The sequence below is a fragment of the Siphateles boraxobius genome, unplaced genomic scaffold, assembly GCF_051911475.1.
Source record: "Siphateles boraxobius isolate OS27281-9 unplaced genomic scaffold, OSU_SipBor_1 12, whole genome shotgun sequence".
In the NCBI taxonomy this organism is placed as follows: Eukaryota; Metazoa; Chordata; class Actinopteri; order Cypriniformes; family Leuciscidae; genus Siphateles; species Siphateles boraxobius.
Genome location: NW_027508722.1, coordinates 9,961,696 through 9,982,509, shown reverse-complemented (window position 1 = coordinate 9,982,509; position 20,814 = coordinate 9,961,696). Strand labels below are relative to the sequence as shown.

At 38.3% G+C, this 20,814-nt stretch overlaps 2 protein-coding genes across 7 annotated transcripts in view; both read left to right on the top strand.

The window, feature by feature from the left end:
- The window catches only part of taf2 (TAF2 RNA polymerase II, TATA box binding protein (TBP)-associated factor), an 81,469-nt gene extending 77,511 nt beyond the window's left edge, over positions 1-3,958 (top strand). For 2 of the 4 annotated variants that reach the window (XM_077207335.1, XM_077207327.1), the window contains 3 exons: positions 2,370-2,528; positions 2,610-2,700; positions 2,965-3,958. In XM_077207335.1, the coding sequence (XP_077063450.1) occupies positions 2,370-2,528; positions 2,610-2,700; positions 2,965-3,242 (528 nt within the window). In that variant the 3' untranslated portion in view covers positions 3,243-3,958. Of the gene's footprint in view, positions 1-2,369; positions 2,701-2,964 lie in introns of all 4 variants that reach the window. The other 2 variants (XM_077207332.1, XM_077207326.1) reach the window with 2 other exon arrangements.
- Positions 3,959-4,574: 616 nt separating this feature from the next.
- The window catches only part of enpp2 (ectonucleotide pyrophosphatase/phosphodiesterase 2), a 49,418-nt gene continuing 33,178 nt past the window's right edge, over positions 4,575-20,814 (top strand). For 2 of the 3 annotated variants that reach the window (XM_077207254.1, XM_077207244.1), the window contains exons 1-6: positions 4,575-4,781; positions 5,268-5,370; positions 8,890-9,045; positions 10,111-10,236; positions 11,051-11,111; positions 11,399-11,496. In XM_077207254.1, the coding sequence (XP_077063369.1) occupies positions 4,764-4,781; positions 5,268-5,370; positions 8,890-9,045; positions 10,111-10,236; positions 11,051-11,111; positions 11,399-11,496 (562 nt within the window). In that variant the 5' untranslated portion in view covers positions 4,575-4,763. Of the gene's footprint in view, positions 4,787-5,267; positions 5,371-8,889; positions 9,046-10,110; positions 10,237-11,050; positions 11,112-11,398; positions 11,497-20,814 lie in introns of all 3 variants that reach the window. The other variant, XM_077207263.1, reaches the window with a different exon arrangement.

Here is a 20,814-nt window from a genome sequence, read left to right as displayed (position 1 = left end):
GAAACGTTGCAGATGCTGCGTCAGTTGTTGTCCACTGTGGCAAACTATACGAGATAAAACAACTGATTCATGTGTCCTGACACCCCATAGGGCTTTTCACACATAGAGCTTTATAACCCCGGGATTAATGATTGGATAAACATGATTGTTTTTTATCTTACATTTCTAGTCTGAAATCTCCATTCAGTATAAATTCGATAGTCGTACAGTTTGCAGTTCGGGGATGCGCAATGCTAGAACTTTTATGTAAACAGGCCGCATGCTGCATTCATCCAATCAATGACACCGACACCGCAAATATGCAAATAAGTACCTTAACCCAGGGTTTAGGAATGTACAATGTGAAACGTCAGTTTATGAATACCCAGGATTAATTGTTAACCCCGGGTAAATTATGACCAGTGTGAAACGTAAAGCAAGATAACTCAGGATTCCCTTTACCAGGTTTAGAATGACACAGGGTTATCGAATGAGAAAAGCCTTACTGTCATTTAAGAATCACCACTACATCAAACGGTTCCAAAATCAGGCTGATATCGTGTAGTCTGAACCCAGCATAAAGGGGTGAGAGGAAAATTTAGACGTCGTCAATGGGGTGATTTTAAATCACCTCATTGACGGTGGAAAGCAAACTATTTTAAAAACCATTATAACATGGGGAGTTAACTTCGAGATATGAAACTGGCAGTATGTTTTTTTATTATTATTATTGTGCAGTTACCCGTTATCACAAACATTTTGACTTTCTATTTCATGACCCCTTTATCAAGTTTTGGATAAGTTTAGATTTTAGTTATATAGACTTTGGTTTTGTGTAAATAAAATGCTTCACCATGACATTCAGCACACATCTTGTTTTCTGTTGGCTACACAGCAGAATCAACACAGAGGATGACATATCAGTGTAGACGTGTCTCAAATAACCCAATCATAGTCAATAATGTCGGACATTGCATTTGAACTGAAACTGAAGAGTGTATGAACGGTCGAACCTTGCTTGTCTGATGTGTAAATCTTGTTGTGGACGCGCTCTTCCTTTAACAGCGCGCTGAAAACTAAAGCACAGAGAATTTACAACATTCTATTACAATCGTGTTCTCATTATAATGTGCTGTATCTGATTAATTGGCGCTGCAGATCTTGCACTTAAATGCATTTCATGATCAAAGAGATTCCAGGTATCACTGCACGCGCGCTTTCTAATCTAGTTTCACTTTATTTCACCGGTCTGGAAGGTGTGCTGTCTAATGTTAACAAATCCAAATCAGACCTCAGGAAACGCCCAAAATGCCGCAATAACCAATCAGAAAAAAAAGAGAAATATATTTTAAGTCAGAGCGATCATCATTTTAATGATCGATCCTCGCTGTCACTTGTCACGTGTACACTTGCCCATCCCTATTAGTCAGTGATTATTTGAGAAAGTACAATGTAACTACATCACACTGTAACTACATATGGCCTCCTAATCATCCCCATATACTGATTGGCTTCATCACTGTCTACTCTCCACCAGTAAGCTGGTGTGTAGTGGGCGTTCTGGCGCAATATGGCTGCTGCCGCATCATCCAGGTGGATGCTGCACATTGGTGGTGGTTGAGGAGATTCCCCCATCCATGTAAAGCGCTTTGAGTACCCACAAAAGCGCTACATAAATGTAACAAATTATTATTATTATATTTGCTATATAGGCACAGTTAAATGTGACATTTATTATAATAGGCTGTAAAAAATATAACTTTTAATTTAAGTGAACTTTACATAAACCTATTAAATGCTAAAAATGATGGCTCACGGTCATACTGTATTGTTGAATTGCTATACTTACTAATTAATTTCATCCCCAGAAATGTAGAAATATCAATTTCCATCATTAGCTGTGATTTTGGCCTTCATTCGCAAGGATGCAATTAATCATACATTTAAAATATACCATATTTGTTTTTTTCTACATTTCAATGTGAACATTTTCAATATAGAAATATAATTTCAATTAACATTTTAATGTTAGAATAGGTGAGATTAAAAATGTGAGATTAATTAGTTATTTTTTTTAATTGCTTGACAGCACTAGAAAAAACGTATGCACATTTAATCAAGTGATTTTTAAAGGTTAAAAATAAAATGTCAATAGACATTAAATATTTTTAGTATGCCTAGTAAGAGCTTGATGAGCTGGTTCAGGAGTGTTTAATTGGGGTTGGAGCTAAACTCTGCAGGACAGTGGCCCTCCAGGAGCAGGACTGGACACCCCTGTCTTGGGTAGTTTAAAAGAAAAACCAACCATAATGCTTGAGGAATGTTAATAACCTTAAAAATCCCTGAGGTGCTTATTCTTTTTTTTTTCTTTTTTTATTAATCATCCTCAGCTGGAGGAGGAGCATGTTACCATGGAGCCAGCATTGAGTGGTGTGGCCATGGCCCCACAGGGTTTAAAGAGGAAGGCAGAGACTCCATTAGGTTCATCTCCTGAACCTGGACAAGTTATGCAAGAGGAGCCCAGTGCTAAAGCACCAGTGAAGAGCAGAGTGAGTAATCAAGAAAAAAGAAAAACTGAAAATATATGGCTTCGTTTTGCAATGTTTCTCAACTACCGTCTTCTCACCCAGGAGGAGGAAGATATTGATATGGACACAGTTCATGACAGCCAGGCATTCATCTACCACCATCTAAACATGTTGGAGAGACCTTCAACTCCAGGCATGACAGAAATACACAACACACTCAAGGCACATTTTTGGAAATAGCTATTAAGTAGAATAAGTCTGATCTTTAAATTTATCTCTGCCTATAGTCATGTTGCTGATGTGATGTGTGAATGGTATCGTATGGGTAAAAAGATGGAATACTTTTGACTGTGTGAAAAGCAATTTTTTTATTTACTGGAATTAAATCTGGTAATTTAGCGTAATTTAGTTTTAATGTGTTTTATGTTGCTTCAACTTTTCTCTCACAATTTCATAGGGAAGGAACCATCTTCAGTAGAACAAGCCATTCTGTCCATGCCAGGGACACCCATGCCCACACTGAGCAAAGAGAGCACATCTGGCAAATATGGAGATCACCACCACCACCATCATCATCATCATGAGCACAAGAAGAAGAAGAAAAAGCACAAACACAAACATAAACACAAACACAAGCATGAGAGTAAGGACAAAGATAAAGACAGAGATTCTCACGCTTTTAGTAACAGCCCTGCCAGTGGCCGCTCCATTCGTTCTCCATCTCTGTCTGACTAATAGTCCTAGTCCTGACTAACATTAAAATGCACATTTTTTTAATACAATTTTGATATTTTTTTTCACCCATTTTTCAGTGCTCTAAAGGCTGGATTGCCATATCACCCAACATGCAATAGGTAAATAGTTCATGCAAAACTTTAAAATATTTCATGTAAATCAGAATGTTCATGTTGAGTTAACTAATCTTGTATTGTTTCACATCTCTGTAAAAACCTAACATGCCGTACATGAGAAGGAAAAATTTGTTCTGCAGTGTCATCTGATCACACGTAAAGCTGACTGGTTTATGCCCTCTTAACCGCGCACACACAGATCCACTGACTCTCACCACCCAGGACCACTAGGGTTCAACCCTGCCACTGTATCTTAAGATAAATGTCAACATTCTGAAAGTACTTTTATGAGGGAAAATTTCACTCTGTGGTCTCTATGGTTTACTTAAGGTGGGCAATCTTTTAAATAGGAAATGTATTCATGGGTTATTTGAATACAGTAAATGTAAGTAGTACTTTTCACTGAACTTCCTGTTAATTGGAAAGTGTAATAATTAAAGCCATAACTCATTTTTTACCAGTTTCACATCTACACCCCAGCCCAGTTTTTATTTCATTATTGTAGGAATTTTATAATTCAGTACTGCAATTACTATGTTTTTTTGTTCACTTGTTTGTTTTTATATTGTATAAATCCATAAAGAGATTTTGTTGAATAAACTTTGCATCTTTGTGGGGGTTTTTGGCCACCAAAAAAAAAAAATTATCTCTAACTGGAACACCGTTTTGATAAATAGGTAAAAAAAGTAATTGTCTTAATTATTTCTCAGTCACACACATCTATACATGTGGTGAGGAATTGTAAGCTTATTAAAATGAGTGTTTGGGATGCATGCTTTGAGTACCCTGATATTAAGAAGAAAAATTAGCTAAGTTTAATTTCCTAGCTAGTTAAAATGCTATGTGTATTGAAATGTAGTTCATAATCAGTTTCCATTTTGTTTTTTATTCATTGTGGAGTTTCACTCTTTATCGAAACATGTCAATCAGTATCCCAGATAATTACAAAATACACTTAAAAAAAGTTCCATGTTCTGTTATGATTTACTTTCATGATTGTTTAGGGGCCTACAGGCCACTATGATGTTATTTTACTAAAACACTTATTTTTCCTTCTGAAGTTTCCAATCTTTTTAGACCTAACTACGAAATAATTTGGGCCCAATAATAACTCATTGTTGAATACAAATACAAACAGGTAACTAGAACTGCTACAGTTTGAGAACCAAAAAGGGAATCTTAATGTTAACATTAATTGCATGTATTCGTGGGGGTGGGGGTCAAATGTCTGCTTGATATCAATGCTAAGTGTTGTGGGGGCTGTTAAAAGCTCTCATTGTAATTCGTCATATGTTTGCCAGATGTGACGTTAGTTCATGTTTCCTTGTGTGTATTGGTTGAGGGTAAAGTAAACATGTGAATCTCACTCAGTGCTGCAGCGAGTCAGGGACCAGACACATCAACCATGCTGCAACTGAAATGGGTACGGTACGTTTTTGTGTTCTCTTTATAATGAGTTAGTTATACATTTAGCTGACTTTTCTATTACATTTTATAGATGTGATTAAATAATATGCCTTGACCCAAAGGCATTATAACGCCATTTTATTGCATATAGAGGTCTTTTCTTTTAACAGTCGCATGCAAACTTTTAAAAGGCAGTTAATTGGCTGTTGAAAATATAAATATTAGGTTTGGAAACCTCAATTGTCTTTTTCGCAATGCAAGAAGTCTAGAAAAATGCTTGCACCATGTCTTCTCTACCGTCCTATATGTTGATAGAAATGTTAAATTAACTGACGGGCGCTTTAAATTTGCATTATTTTACAACCTCTACTACCTCATTCATAGATTGAATTAGTGTGTTTTGCTGCTATATACCTATGTATTCTCCGTTATGTCTTCTCTAACGGTGTGTCTACGCAGGTATTCTCCGTTATGTCTTCTCTAACGGTGTGTTTGTACGCAGGTATTCTCCGTCATGTATTTTCTCTCGCGGTGCACTGTCTGTGAGGCTTATGTGGCCAGGCGGTCCGACAAGGCAGGATCATCAGATGAGTCTTTCTCTGGATGTAGGTTTATACTTCTTCAGAATGTGTTTTATATAGGCTACATATATGCCTACTATATAATATAGGCCTAAATAGATTCGGTGGCTTTTGTGTCCTCATGCAGGAAATATCTTGTTCTTACTTAAAATATTGAACAAATTTTTTTTTTAAATATAAATTACTTTGTAATATAAAGCAATCTTAGCCCTAAATAACACTATTTGAACTCCAAGCAATAATGAAGGTGTTAAAAAAAAACGTTTTAGACTTTTTTTTACAGCCTTTTGAACCAAAAATCTTTCCTTTGTCCTGAAGCTGGAGCTCCATTTTTATGATATATACGTAGGCCTACAACACTTCCTATATCTGAATTTGTTCCCCCATTTTTGTTGCATTGTTTGATATATCAGTAATGATTCTCTCTAATATATAGTTTTTTTCAATTATTACATTTATTTTAACAATTATATTAAAGGTTATTAGCTTGTCCCTCAGTTTATTCTCCTTTAGTACACACAAGTATAGTACTTTGGACTACTTTCCCTTCTACTGAAATTTGGGAAAATGAAATGGCATATTATAAAGCATCCATTACTTCTTAGGAGGGATAACAACTTGGAAAAATGAGTAAGATCCTCTATTTTAATAGTCTATATTTGACCAATTTTATCTTTTAAATTTGATCTGGTCAACCTCAATACGTCCACTTTTGTTGAGGAAAATATGAAAAAAGTTAGTATAAAAAAATCGTATTTTTTAAAACCAAGCAGTTCTTTATTTAATAAATCTTTTATGTTAGCTTATTTTTGCATTGGCTGATTTTAAGTCAGAATGTACACTCTGTAGGTAGGCTACACTTTAAATATTTAAATACATTTAAAGACTGATATTATACAGAGATCACACTATCCTTACTAATAGTAATGTTTAACACATTTTAAGGCTTAATATCAAGAAGTGTGCAGTAAAGAACTCCAAATAAAGTTTAATTATAATATTTGTCGGTAAGTCTCAAGCGATATGTCAATAAATATGTTAATATTGTATTGTATGAAATAAATGTATTTTAAATAATTAAAATAATTAAAAAAAAATTTAATAGGGCTCACAGTGCTTTTACTAATGTTAACAAATATAACATTTGATTTTAATAATGTATTATATGTTGAAATTAACATTAGCAGTTGGTATTAATGTCGGTGTTGGTTGAGGAGATTCCCCCTTCCATGTAAAGCACTTTGAGTACCTGAAAAGCGCTATATAAATGTAACAAATTATTATTAACATTAACAAAGATTAATAAATGCCGTAGAAGTGCAGTTCATTATTAGTTTGTGTTAACTAATGTCAACTAATGAAACCTTATTGTAAAGTGTTACCGATAATTTATTAACTGATATTCTTTTAGGAAAAAGAGTTGTTTAAGATAATCTGCACAATGATACACATAATCTACTTATGATTAGAATCATAAGCATTTTAAACTGTTGTTCATTTGTCCCTAACAAGGGGACACATTACTTTCTAAATTGGCACTCAAGGTCATCAAATCAAAGTTTGATTTTCTAAACTGTATGATGTCCAAAAGCCATAGAAAACCGGGAATAGACATAGCTTCAATTTGTAATTGTATACTCAGTATTATTATTATATATTTTTTTCATTTAAAAATATGAAATATGAAGAAATAAGCAAAACTTGATGTTCAGTCACATGAGATGAGGAAAATATTAAAATAAAAGTGTTCTAATGAAGAAAAATCTGTTTCTAATGGGTGTGGGTCACCCCCTCAAGGGTGCTGCCATATTGACATAAAATGACCAGTTGTGTCATATGGAATTACTACTAGAACTACTTCCATAGATATCTATAACTTACATATATACTACATTAGCAGCTATTTCTATGGGCTACTATGTCTACCATATTGGATATGTAGATACATACACACATACATAGATTAAGAATACAGCTGCAGGGAGAGAGCTCATATTCCAAGGCAATGAATGAGCCAGCTTGGTAAAAACACAAGCCACCAACAGCGCACAAAAAAACAATCATTATTTAGTCCAACTACATTCAGTATGTGTATATTATTAGAAAAGCATGGATGAAAAGGAAAAAAAAACTAAACATGAACAAACAACTTCAAGTGGCAGCCGTTAATAAACAAACTAAGCGTCAGTGTAAAGTCCAAGACTATTGATGCTATTGGGACATTTACGGATAGCTAAACGTAAAGAAAATTTTACAGATATTTAAATTGATAGAAATTCAAAATATAATCAACTGTAATTACGTGTTTGTAATATTTTGTAGACTGAACTGTACGGCTGCTCGCCACAAAGAGGCATCAGTAAAATAAATTATTTGATATTTTTTTTGTCGTATGATGGCTTAATTTATGTTGTACAACTAAATGTGAAAGTCTCTAAGTAATGTTATGAACCTTATTTTTATCACAATTATATTTATCACAACTATTATGCAAACTCAGGAAATTCCTGAGGGAACCCATGGCAACAAGGGCCATGTTTGGCCTAAAAATTGACATCATGGCTGAGCAGCTCTGTTGATTACTTTTGTTATTTAACAGTCTTACACAAACTGTTTCATGAATCAAAGTAGGCATTAACTGCTTTAAAATTACCTTTACCTCCTTTACCCAGATTATTTACACTTTCCTTTGTATTTCCTTTGTATTTACACTTTCCTTTCCTAAGTATTTCCTTTGGAATATGCTAATTAAGTTACAAAGTTTAATGATTAAAAGATCACTAGTTAACGTACATTCAGATATTAAAAATGTTAGAAATTTAGTTAGAAAAGTAATGAAATGTACATTTATGTTGATGTGTTAAATGCATGCATGTAATAGCTACGTGTGTCCAGCCCGTGTGATATTATAGAGGTTTCACTCAAGTTGGTTTTGCTGTGTATCTTGGACAGCATCACTGTGTATTTGGTCTGTTTATGTACCAGGCAATTCAACTGATGCCATTCTAAACATGTCAAGACTGTTTCTGTAGCCTAGCTTTTAGAATTTAATCGAGCTTGAACGAAAGGAAATAATTTGACCTTGCATTATCCAGTATTCAATGATTCATTGTTCATTTTGCAATTTAACTTCATAGCGTCATTTGTTAGTTTAAATGGTCTGCATTTTTTTTAATCAAGCCTTCATGTCAGTCAGTTCACGTAGGCTAGTAGTAATGAGCCAGGAACATTTAATGAAACAGCCACTTTCTGTTACTCTCTCAGCTGGTGATCGAAAATTAAGGAAATATTTGCTTTGCCTTACCCTTAAGTCAATATTGAGATGTACAGAGAACATTTCAGCTCCTTGACCCATTTTTGAGATTTTACTGGTGGAAGTAATTGAACTGCATATGCTTGTCTAGGCTTCAAAGCAGAGCAGTCTTTGCACATGCATGACAAACGTTTGATTTTGGTTGTGTGTGTTTTTAGATCTAAAATTTCTCTTTAATCTTTATTTTCTATCTTCTTTTTTTCTCTTTCTTGATCTTTATACCCCCCAAGTTCTCTCTGACCATCCTCTTAACAGCCTATCAGGTTCCTGCAAAAACAGGTGCTTTGAACTAGTGGAAGCAGAACCCCCAAACTGTCGCTGTGACAACCTGTGTAAAACATACAATACGTGTTGCTCAGACTTTGATGAGCACTGCCTGAAAACAGGTGAGCCCTATCTACATATTTTTTTTTCAGTTACGAGATAGACAGTGGGGTCCAAAGTCTGAGGGCCTTTTCATACAACCAGCACAATGCAGTGCCAGTTGCGACGCAAGTATTTTTTGCTAGTTTCAGTCCGACGCAGTTATTATTTTCACGTCCTGCGCCATGTTGTTTAAATAGCAAATGCATTTGCGCCCATGGGCTGCTTGTCTGAAAATGAGGTGTGTTCGGGCGCATTGTTGGCACGTTGCTATTTTGAGGCAACTGAAATCGACTGCGCCATTGACCAACAAAATCCTGGTCTAAAGTCAATGGCGCAGTATTTTTTTTGTTATTTAAAGATTTCGTTAGTAATATGCGCCTATAGGCAGGTCCACAACGTGCGTACACTTTGTCCCGTAGATAGTCTGCTTGCGCGTTTTAACCTTGTGAATGAGCAGATCCTTTTCCTCGCTAGATAAGTGTTCGGTTTTTCCGCTTTCAAATTCCGCCATGGCATGAGCGCAACTGGCTTTTAAAGGGAACGGGAGATGAGACTCTGATTGGTTTATTACACATTACGGCCAAAACACACCCATTAATCATTAAGAGAATAAGGACAACCCTTTTATACCATTTTTCCAGTCATTTAACTAGCAAAAGTGGATTCGGACACGTCCTAAGTGCACTTGTGCCGTGCGCTTTTGACCATGCACTTAGATCGTAAAAAATGTTGCAATGTTAGGTCAATAATGAAATAAGCACATTTTTGAAACTTGTACAAATGGTCACGTTTAATTGCATCCATTGAAGCACAAAATGCTATTTTGAAACATTCTCAAATCATGCTGGATAACATGGATTCATCAGGTTTTGCACAAACTTTTGTCTACCAAATACTAAGAAGTTCTTAAATTCATGGTTCTCAAATTAAAGTATGTTTACTTTTGGACCCCACTGACTTTTTGTCTTTGTCTAAGGACAGGCTTACTTTAAATTGCTTGTGCCAGGCTACTGTAACAGTTTCCTTTAGTTTTGCATTATGTTTATTTTGTCTACGAGAAAGGTTTCATTATTTTGTGCCTTCAGTGGGAGGGTTTGAGTGCAGTAAAGAGCGCTGTGGTGAAACTCGTAATGTGCAGCATGCCTGTCACTGCTCAGAGGACTGCATGGCCAAAGGAGACTGCTGCTCCAACTACAGGTCTCTCTGCAAAGGTGGGAGGCTTTCATGTATTTCATTTTAATGTAATTTGCAGAAAGTTTAGCAAACCTAGTTTAAGGTGGAGGAGACAGACCACTCTTAGAAAATATTTTAATTTAAAAGTGCCTATCACGTATTGCCAAATACATTACTGTACTTTTTGCTTTAGAACGCCCATCATGTATATTTTGGTCAATTCCCATCAAGCTCTTAGGCACAGTACTTGTGTAACTAGTAAGTAGGGTAACACTTTAGAATAATGTTCCTTCATTAATGAATAACTACACAGGACAAAAGAGTAACACATTATTAACACTCCAGTAACTACTATTAACTAAAAAGAAACTCTAATTAACGAGTTTGTAAGTTATAGCGTTCACTATTAGCTAATCAGTAACTACTATTTTTCATACCTCACTGAAGACTATAGAACTACTATATACAGGTTCATAATTAACATGAATAATGCTTAATAATATGAGGTAATGGTAACCCACTAGTAATGACTCAAGTATTACTATATCCTTGTTTGTTAATAGTTTTAACTGGAGTGTTAATAATGCATAACTTTTTTGTTCCTGTGTATGTATTCATCAATGATTGAACAGAATTCTAAAGTGTAACCGAAAGTACTGCCAGGGTGTTATCAAGATTTGCTCCCATAATGATTTGATATTTGTCAAACCAACTACAGTTAAAAAGGTGGGGATGGGTATATTTCAAGTGCAACTGTAAAACAAGAGCACCGTTTTGCCTAAACATTAGACATGTTTGCATATGTATGACTGTCACCTGGGGCATCACTGACTGACTTCCTCTCTCTGTTAGGTGATGTTTCCTGGTTACAGGACGAGTGTGAAGAGATTAAAAACCATGAGTGTCCTTCCGGGTGAGAGACACATTTGTGATTTCAGTGACAAACATCACACTCACTTCTGTGTGACAACACCTATCCAGGAGGACTGCTGGGTGGATTGCATGACAATTAATGTTATAATTAATGCATGCACATTAAGTGTGAGATTTTGAGCCTAAACATATTCCTAAGGAAGGCTGTTATAAAAAGAACATTCAAATAAAAGACCACTTGTCCACTAGAAATAAGGACAAATTTTAGCAACAAATCCTAATTTTATTTTGTTTGTATTTGGTGTATTTATGCTTCTGCTTATCTAGGTTCGTTCGGCCCCCTGTCATCATGTTGTCTGTTGATGGCTTTCGTGCATCTTACATGAAAAGAGGAAGTGCTGTGATCCCCAATATCGAGAAACTCAGTAAGGACTCTGTCTTTTCATTAAAATCAACAAACTGAATTTAAATGAATATTGACTAAGCTGTCAATCAGTTAAAAATTATGAAATGTTTTACATAATATACAGATTAACTGATCAAATAAATCCCAATTAATTGTATATTAAAATGTAAGAAAGTCCTCCAAATGAAGATAATTTTGCTTTTTCTTTTCTTTTCTTTTACATCTTTGAACTTTAAGCACCACACGATTTAATCTGAATTGGTTCTGATTCATATCAGATTCTAAATCACATTACAATCCCAAAATGACCCAATGATACGTTTATTGCACAGGTCACTCTTTCTGCTGGAAACTGAGACCAAATATCAAGTGCCTGCAACATCAAGCTAAAGATAAAGCTAAAGCTCTTTTATCCACAACATATTTATAGATTTAAAGGGTCCTATGTTCCCCAGCTTTATTTGACACATAACTGTAAAAAACAAAACAAAAAACGGTTTGTTATTTTAATGGTAAAACACTGTAAAAATACAACGGTAAAACCTGATAATTGGTTAACAACAAATTTCCTTACTATATGGTGAAAAGTTGTAATAGATCTTACGGGACATTTTACGTAATAAAATATTGTTAAATGTGCAGATTTTGTAAGTAATCTTATAATCTACAGTGAAAAAATTTAAACTGACATTCCCAGAATTCCATGTATGACACTACATTTTATGGTATTTTGTTTAAATGATTGTATCTCGTTAATTATTTTACCAATTCCAAACATTAGGGTTTTATGGTACATCTTATGTTGTGTAAATAGTGTAATTACTGGTACCACTTTATAATTAAATATACAATAATAAAGTACTAATAAATCATTAACAAACTTAGTTTATAGTTAATTCATAGTTAATATATTGTAGTCTCTACATTGATAATATATTAATGGGCTGTATACAAATGGTAAGTTATTCATTATTTGTCACTGTAATTAACACAATGAACTATGAGTTAATTATAAATTATAAAGTTTGCAAATGATTTGTAAGCACTTTATACATATCAAAAAGTTTTGCCAATAATGTTTATTGCATTATACTTGCTCAGCTGCAACAGCAATAATCAATAACATGCTAAACTATTTTGAATGTTGCCATGATTGAAATTAGTATATACCTTAGCGTGTGGAAAGGCTACTTGTGATGAACCCTAATTCATGTATTATTACGGTGGTTAACAGTATAATCCACAGGTTAAAAAAAGAAGATTGTATTACTGTAGAATATTAACCATTATCATTATCATTTACATCACTAAAATATACATAATTAAATACTATATACAGCTTTTTACTGTTAATTCAGTACCATAAACACAGCACATCTAGTGCTGGCAACAGCTGCCTTTTTACTGTAAATTTTACAGCTTTTCTTTTTCATCCATCATCCTCCTCATTTATATAGCGCTTTTAACAATGTAGATTGTTTCAAAGCAGCTTTACAGAGATAAACATATAATTTAAGGTAACAGATATTGGTTTGGTTTTATAGTGGTTCTTGAAAAATGTTTTTTCCAGCTAAAGTTAGTTTTGATTGATTCACTTCCGTCTAAATGATAATTTGTTATTAAATTAGGGGCTTTAAGACGATACCGTTCTCTCTAAACAGACTTTAAACGTGAACCTGTGATAGACGCTGATGGCGTTCACATGCGCATTAAGAATCGATTCTATAGTTATGTGCGTTTGAATATATGTGCGCAGGTTTGTAATTCCTTACAAACCATGCCTAAACAAACTACTTGTCTTGTCTATAAATTTTGATGCAGAATTTTATTTTATCTTATCACTTTGGGTAGGTACGCGAACCGAAAAATTCCACAACGCTTTATCTGTAGAGTGGTAAAGGGATCCTCCATAGGGAGAGGCTAGTTGGCACTTCAGCACTGCATTGTCATTGATAGCGGTCAGATAAATATGATTTAAACCATGGTAATGCAATTCCACTAATGCCAACATAGTTTTCTAGTCTATTTAAGAGAATATTGTGGTCAATGGTGTCAAATGCGGCACTAAGATCAAGTAACACTAATAGAGAGATACAACCACGATCGTATGATAAGAGCAAATCATTTGTGACTCTAATGAGAGCTGACTCCGTGCTATGGTGCGGTCTAGATCCTCCCTGGAAATCCTCGCAGATACCATTTCTTTCAAGAAAGGAACACAGTTGTGAGGATACTGCCTTTTCTAGTATCTTTGACAGAAAAGGTAGATTTGAGATCGGCCTGTAATTGACTAATTCTGTAGGATCAAGTTGCGTTTTTTTAACAAGCGGTTTAATCATAGCCAGCTTAAAGGTTTTTGGTACGTATCCTAGAGACATAGACGAATTAATGATGTTAAGAAGAGGATCTATGACTTCTGGAAGCATCTCTTTCAGTAGTTTAGTCGGTGTAGGTTCTAACATACAGGTTGTCGATTTAGATGAATTAACGAGTTTGCAAAATTCTTCCTCTCCTATGGCAACAAATGAATCAAATTTTACCTCAGGGAGACTATAATGCACTCCCTGATGCGATGCTGTAGTAGACGGTTGCATAGTTATAATTTTGTCCCTAATATTATCAATCTTAATAGTGAAGAAGTTCATAAAGTCATTACTGCTGTGTTTCTTGGAAACTTCTGGGCTTGAAGCTTTCTTTTTCGTTAGTGTAGCCACTTTTTCAAATAAATACCTTGGATTATGTTTATTTTCTTGAAAAATAAAGCAGATCTAGCAGCTTTTAAACCCTCTCTGTAAGCAATCGAGCTCTCCTTCCATGAAATCCGAAATGCCTCTAGTTTTGTTTTCTTCCAGTTGCGCTCCATTTTTCTGGCTGCCCTCTTAATGGCCCGGGTGTGCTCGTTGTACCACGGCGTTGGACTATTTTCTTTAATTTTCTTTAAGCGCAACGGAGCAACTGTGTCTAAAGTGCTGGAAAGGGGAGATTTAAAAGTTTCTGTTGCAATATCAAGTTCTTCTAAGCTATCTGGGATGCTGAGACGATGAAACTGATTTGGAAGATTATTGATAAAGCAATCTTTAGTGGCTGAAGTGATAGGTCTAACATACTTGTAACACGGAGTTGGCTTTGCAGCCTTGGCTAAATGTAATTTACATGAGACTAGATAATGATCTGAGATGTCGTCGCTCTGCTGCAGAGTTTCAACCGCATCAACATTGATTCCATGTGATAATATTAGATCTAGAGTATGATTACGAAAATGAGTAGGTCCTGACACGTGTTGTCTAACTCCAATAGAGTTAAGAATGTCTTTAAATGCCAATCCCATTGCATCTTTTCCATTATCTACATGTATATTAAAATAGCCAACAATTGGGACTTTATCTGCAGTCAATACTAATTCTGATAGAAAGTCAGCAAATTCTTTGATAAAATCTTTATGGTGCCCTGGTGGCCTGTATACAGTTGCCAGCAGAATTCTCAAACTTGATTTATCGTTTACATTATATATTTTTACATTAAGCACCAACACTTCAAAAGAAGTATATTTAAAACTAGATTTTTTAGTGATTTTAAAAATATTACTATAAATTACAGCAACACCTCCCCCTTTGCCTTTCAGGTGAGGTTCATGTTTATAACAGTAATCATGGGGGGTGGACTCATTTAAAGTAATGTAATCGTCTGGTTTTAGCCAGGTTTCTGTCATACACAGCACATCTAGGTTATAATCTGAAATCATATCATTAACTATGAGCGCTTTTGAAGTAAGGGATCGAATATTCAGCAACCCAAGCTTTATCGTTTGCTCATCTGTATTATATCAATTTTGTATATGTTGAATATTAATTAAATTTTTAACCTTAGATCGGTTTGGACGTTTTTTGGATTTCCAAATTCGGGGAACAGACATAGTCTCTATATGATGATATCTAGGTGAAAGAGGCTCTATGTGATGGGATTTATCTGACCTTGGTGACGCGAGGCCGCTAGCAGACGGTCGGTTTAGCCAGTTTGTCTGCTTCCTGACCTGAGCCCCACCCAGATTGTCATGTTTTGTCTCTAAGACTATGAGCCAAATTACTAGAGAGAAGAGCAGCACCATCCCAGGAGGGATGAATACCATCTCTTTTCAACAGGTCAGGTTTGCCCCAAAAACTTTTCCAATTGTCTATGAATTCTATATTATTTTGCGGACACCACTTAGACAGCCAGCCATTGAGTGATGACAATCTGCTAACTATCTCATCACTCCTTCGAACAGGAAGGGGGCCACCTGAAAAAAAGCTAAGCTCTGTTTTTGCTTAATATGACATGGGTTATTGTGGGAACTTGTCAAAGGGGTTTTCTTTTCCCCTACACTGATGTACTTACTATATAACAGGCCTTGACTTGAGGGAGCTAAACATATGGTTAGAGTATCAGAATCACAAAAGGTCATAGCTTCTTTGGGGTTAGGGGTAGAAGTTTATAAAGTGGATAGGGCCCTGGGAAAGTGAGTCCTGGCCTTTTAAAAAGTTTACTAATGTGTGTTAACTGACCTTTGAACTGGGGAACGTAGGACCCTGGGAACAAAAGACACATTTTTGTGTGTTTAATATGTACCATATACTGTAAATCTGGGGAACATGGGACGCTGAGATATAATCACAAATCTTGTGCTATGAAACCACATAAATTGCCCTATAGTGATGTTTTGCTCTACCCTTTCTAAACTCTGTCAAGTCAGGCCAAATTTATTTGTATAGAGCTTTTCACAATATATTGTTTCAAAGCAGATTTACATCAAATAAGTATGTTAACGTTTGCATACTAGTCGCTTTTCAATCAAAATCAAAATATGTCATTAAATGTCGTGCAGATCCGAGAGGTTTTTTTTGGGGGGGGGGGGGGGGGTGAAGTTGCAAGCATGGTAAACTTCACAATAATAATTGGGAATGTGCTAATTAGACTGGAGTGAGACAATAGACGTCTTTCGAGCTGTTGTGATCTTTGTTTTGGCGCTCTAATGATGCGTGACAGTCACACAGATCGCTTTGAACCGATCACCTGTTCCGCTTTACAGCACGGCAAAAGACCATGAATGAACTCAGGGCTCGACATTAAAGGAGCTGTATGTAAGAAATTTATTTCAATTAATCATAAAATGGCCCTGATATGTCACTAGACATTAAGAAATCATGTTCATTTCAAATGCTTATATCTGTCACGGACACGTTCAGGAAAAAGGACCCAAATGCAATCTGCGAGACAACAGTTCCTTTAATGAAAATAATGCAAGCTACGTAGTGTAGCGAAAACAGAAAGTCTCTCGTAGCAGATAATCAGAAGAACAGAAAGTCTCTTGTAGTCGAGCAGATAATCAGAAGAACAGAAAGTCTCTTGTAGTCGAATCAAACTGAGGAGTGATCCCACAATAATACTCAGCGTCACTCAGCTCCCGCAGCAGAAACACAAATCAGGGCTCGTGGTCCGTCTGTCGCCCTCAGATACAGAGAAGCTGGGTAGAGAAAGACTTCAGTAATCTCCAGCACTGGCAGGGCACAGGTTGCAAACATACGTCACCAGGACAGGACAAGACAAGACAAGATGCGAACAGGTAAGCTCTGAAACACGCGTTAACATCGTCAATAATCTGGCAGAGAGAAGGGGAAAAAGAGAACTAGAAGTAGGAAAGCTAATTAGGAAGAAAGTGATAACAGGTGGAAATGGAGAAAGAGTAATGGAAAGGCTGATGGCAATCAGCTGGTGGAGAATGAATGAGCGTGATAGTAAGTGGGTGTGTCTAAGCGAGGTGTGTGTGTATGAAGGGAGCGCGGGTGAGAATGGATACAGAAAACAAAAAGAACACAAGAGGGAGACAGAGACAGAAGAGAACACCGGGATCATGACAGTACCCCCTCCTCAACGAGCGCCCCCTGGCGCTCCCGAGGGTAGAGGCTGGCGAGTGCGGTAGAAGTCCTCGATAAGCGAGCGGTCCAAGACGTTCCGTGAAGGAATCCAGCTTCTCTCCTCCGGCCCGTATCCCTCCCAGTCGACAAGGTACTGGTGACCACGACCTCGCGGACGGACATCAAGTAACTTACGTACGCGATATACAGGACCTTCCTCCACCTGAGCAGGAGGGGAAGCCTGGCGAGGTGGGGGGCGGACGACGGGCTTGACGCACGAAACATGAAACACTGGATGGACGCGCCGGAGGTTAGGAGGCAATCTAAGTCTAACCGCGACAGGACTGATTATCTTAGAGATAGAATATGGCCCAATAAATTTAGGGGCCAACTTGCGGGACGCGAATCGTAAAGGAAGATTGCAAGAGGAAAGCCAAACCCTTTGACCGCAGATGTATCTCGGACTCTTAATACGATGACGATTAGCGGCACGGCGAGTGAGAGAACGAGTATGGCATAGAGCAGACCTCACCCCTCTCCAGGTTCTTTTACAACGCTGAATAAACGCCGCGACAGACGGAACATTAGTCTCCGCCTCCTGAGAAGGAAACAGAGGTGGCTGGTACCCAAGACAACCGTGAAACGGAGATAAGCCGGTGGCGGAGGATGGAGAAGAATTATAGGCATATTCGGCCCACGGAAGTTGATCAGCCCACGAGGAAGGATTACGAAATGCGAGACTGCGGAGAATACGACCAACAATCTGATTAATTCGTTCGGCCTGACCGTTGGTCTGTGGGTGAAAACCAGAAGATAGACTGGGTGACGCACCGATCTGACGGCAAAACTCCTTCCAAAATAACGACGCAAACTGAGGTCCGCGATCAGACACGACATCCGAGGGAAGTCCGTGAAGCTTGAAAACATGACTAACAACGGCTTGAGCGGTCTCCTTAGCGGATGGGAGTTTGGGAAGAGGAATGAAGTGAGCGGCTTTAGAAAAGCGATCAACTACAGTGAGGATTACAGTGTTGCCTTTGGACTCCGGTAGTCCGGTAATGAAGTCGAGCGCGATATGTGACCACGGGCGAGATGGAATAGACAGGGGTCTAAGCAGACCAGCCGGTGGCAAATTACTAGACTTAGTCTGGGCACAGATAGAACAGGCGGCCACAAATCGACGGATATCGCGCTCGCGGGTAGGCCACCAGAATCTCTGACGGATGACAGCAATGGTTCCCCTAACTCCAGGATGGGCGAACAACTTGGAGGAGTGACCCCATTGCATGACAGCCAAGCGAGTGGGGACAGGAACAAAGAGTAGGTCTCGCGGACATTGGCGAGGAGTGACGACCCGAGATAAAGCCCGTTTAACCAAGCGTTCGATTCCCCAGATGGAAGAACCAACGATGCAGCCTTGAGGAAGAATCTCCTTTCTCACAGGAGTTCCCACGGGGGAATCGAACTGAAGCGAGAGAGCGTCGGGCTTAAGGTTCTTGGAACCAGGGCGATACGAAATAGAAAAATCAAAGCGATCAAAAAACAGGGACCAACGAGCTTGGCGAGCGTTAAGTCGTTTAGCAGACCGTATGTACTCGAGGTTTTTATGATCGGTCCAGACCACGAATGGAACAGGAGAGCCCTCGAGCCAATGACGCCACTCCCCCAAGGCTAAACGAATGGCCAGAAGTTCTCGATTACCGACGTCATAATTTCGCTCGGGAGGAGAAAGACGGTGAGAGTAGAAAGCGCACGGGTGAACCTTATCATCAGAAGATGACCGTTGCGACAGAATGGCCCCAACGCCCACCTCTGACGCGTCGACCTCCACGATGAATTGTCTGGAGGGATCGGGAGTAACTAGAATAGGAGCAGACGTAAACAAGGTCTTTAAACAATCGAAAGCGGACTGGGCTGAGTGCGACCATTCAAAACGGGACTTGACAGACGTGAGAGCGGTGAGAGGAGCGGCGACTTGACTAAAGTTGCGGATAAACCTCCGATAAAAATTCGCAAAACCCAAAAAGCGCTGTAAAGCGACTCGTGAGTCGGGAACCGGCCAATCGGTGACAGCCTGAACCTTAGCGAGGTCCATGCTGACTCCGTCAGCAGAAATTACGGACCCTAAAAAAGTGACCGACTTGGCATGAAAGGTACATTTCTCGGCCTTAACGAAAAGGCGATTCTCCAACAAACGTTGGAGTACACGACGTACGTGTTGAACGTGAACCTGGAGAGATGGGGAGAAAATTAATATGTCATCTAGATAGACAAAAACAAAGACATTCAACATGTCTCTCAAAACATCATTTACTAGGGCTTGAAAGACTGAAGGGGCATTGACGAGGCCGAACGGTAAAACCTTATATTCAAAATGCCCGAGGGGGGTGTTAAACGCGGTTTTCCATTCATCTCCCTCTCGTATACGCACCAAATGATACGCGTTCCGCAGATCCAGTTTAGTGAAAATCTTTGCCCCCTGAAGGATCTCGAAAGCTGATGACATAAGGGGAAGAGGGTAGCGGTTCTTGACCGTTATGTCATTTAGCCCACGATAATCTATACAAGGGCGCAAAGAGCCGTCTTTCTTCTTTACAAAAAAGAAACCTGCGCCCGCGGGAGAGGACGACGAAACAATTGTACCTGCAGCGAGGGACTCTGAGAGATATTTCTCCATGGCTTCGCGCTCGGGCGCGGACAATGAATACAGCCTGCCCCGCGGCGGAGTCGTGCCAGGTTGGAGGTCGATACAACAGTCGTACGGGCGATGGGGAGGAAGAGAAGCGGCACGTGATCGACTAAAAACCGCCCTCAAATCGAGATACTCCTCCGGAACCCCCGACAGATCACCAGGATCCTCCTGAAACACAGAAACAGAAGAGACAGGGGGAACAGCAGACACTAAACACTTAACATGACAAGACAATCTCCACGAGAGAATGGACCCCTTGCCCCAATCAATATGTGGACTGTGTTCAACGAGCCAGGGATGGCCCAAAACAATGGGAGTGTAGGGCGAATGAAAAATAAAAAAGGTAATAGTCTCCCTGTGATTGCCAGAAAGCGTGAGACTCACCGGAATGGTAGTACGGCTGACTCTTTCAAGCTCGCTACCATCAAGGGCAAAAACAGGAGTACTGTCATTCAAATCAACTAAAGGAATGCCCTGTTCAAGAGCCCAAGTCTCGTCTAAAAAACTGGCCTCCGCTCCCGAGTCGATAAGGGCCTGACAGGTTACAGAAAAGCCGGACCATTGGAGAGTGGCAGGGAAAGAAGTGCGTGAACTTGGCGGAGGGACACAAACAGTAGCGCTCGCCAGAAGCCCTCTCCTTACTGACGAGCGTTGGCTTTTACTTTGCATGTGGTAGCGAAGTGACCGGCAGATCCACAGTAAAGGCAAAGTCGGTTTAAGATGCGTCGCTCACGTTCAGCAGCAGTGATCCGAA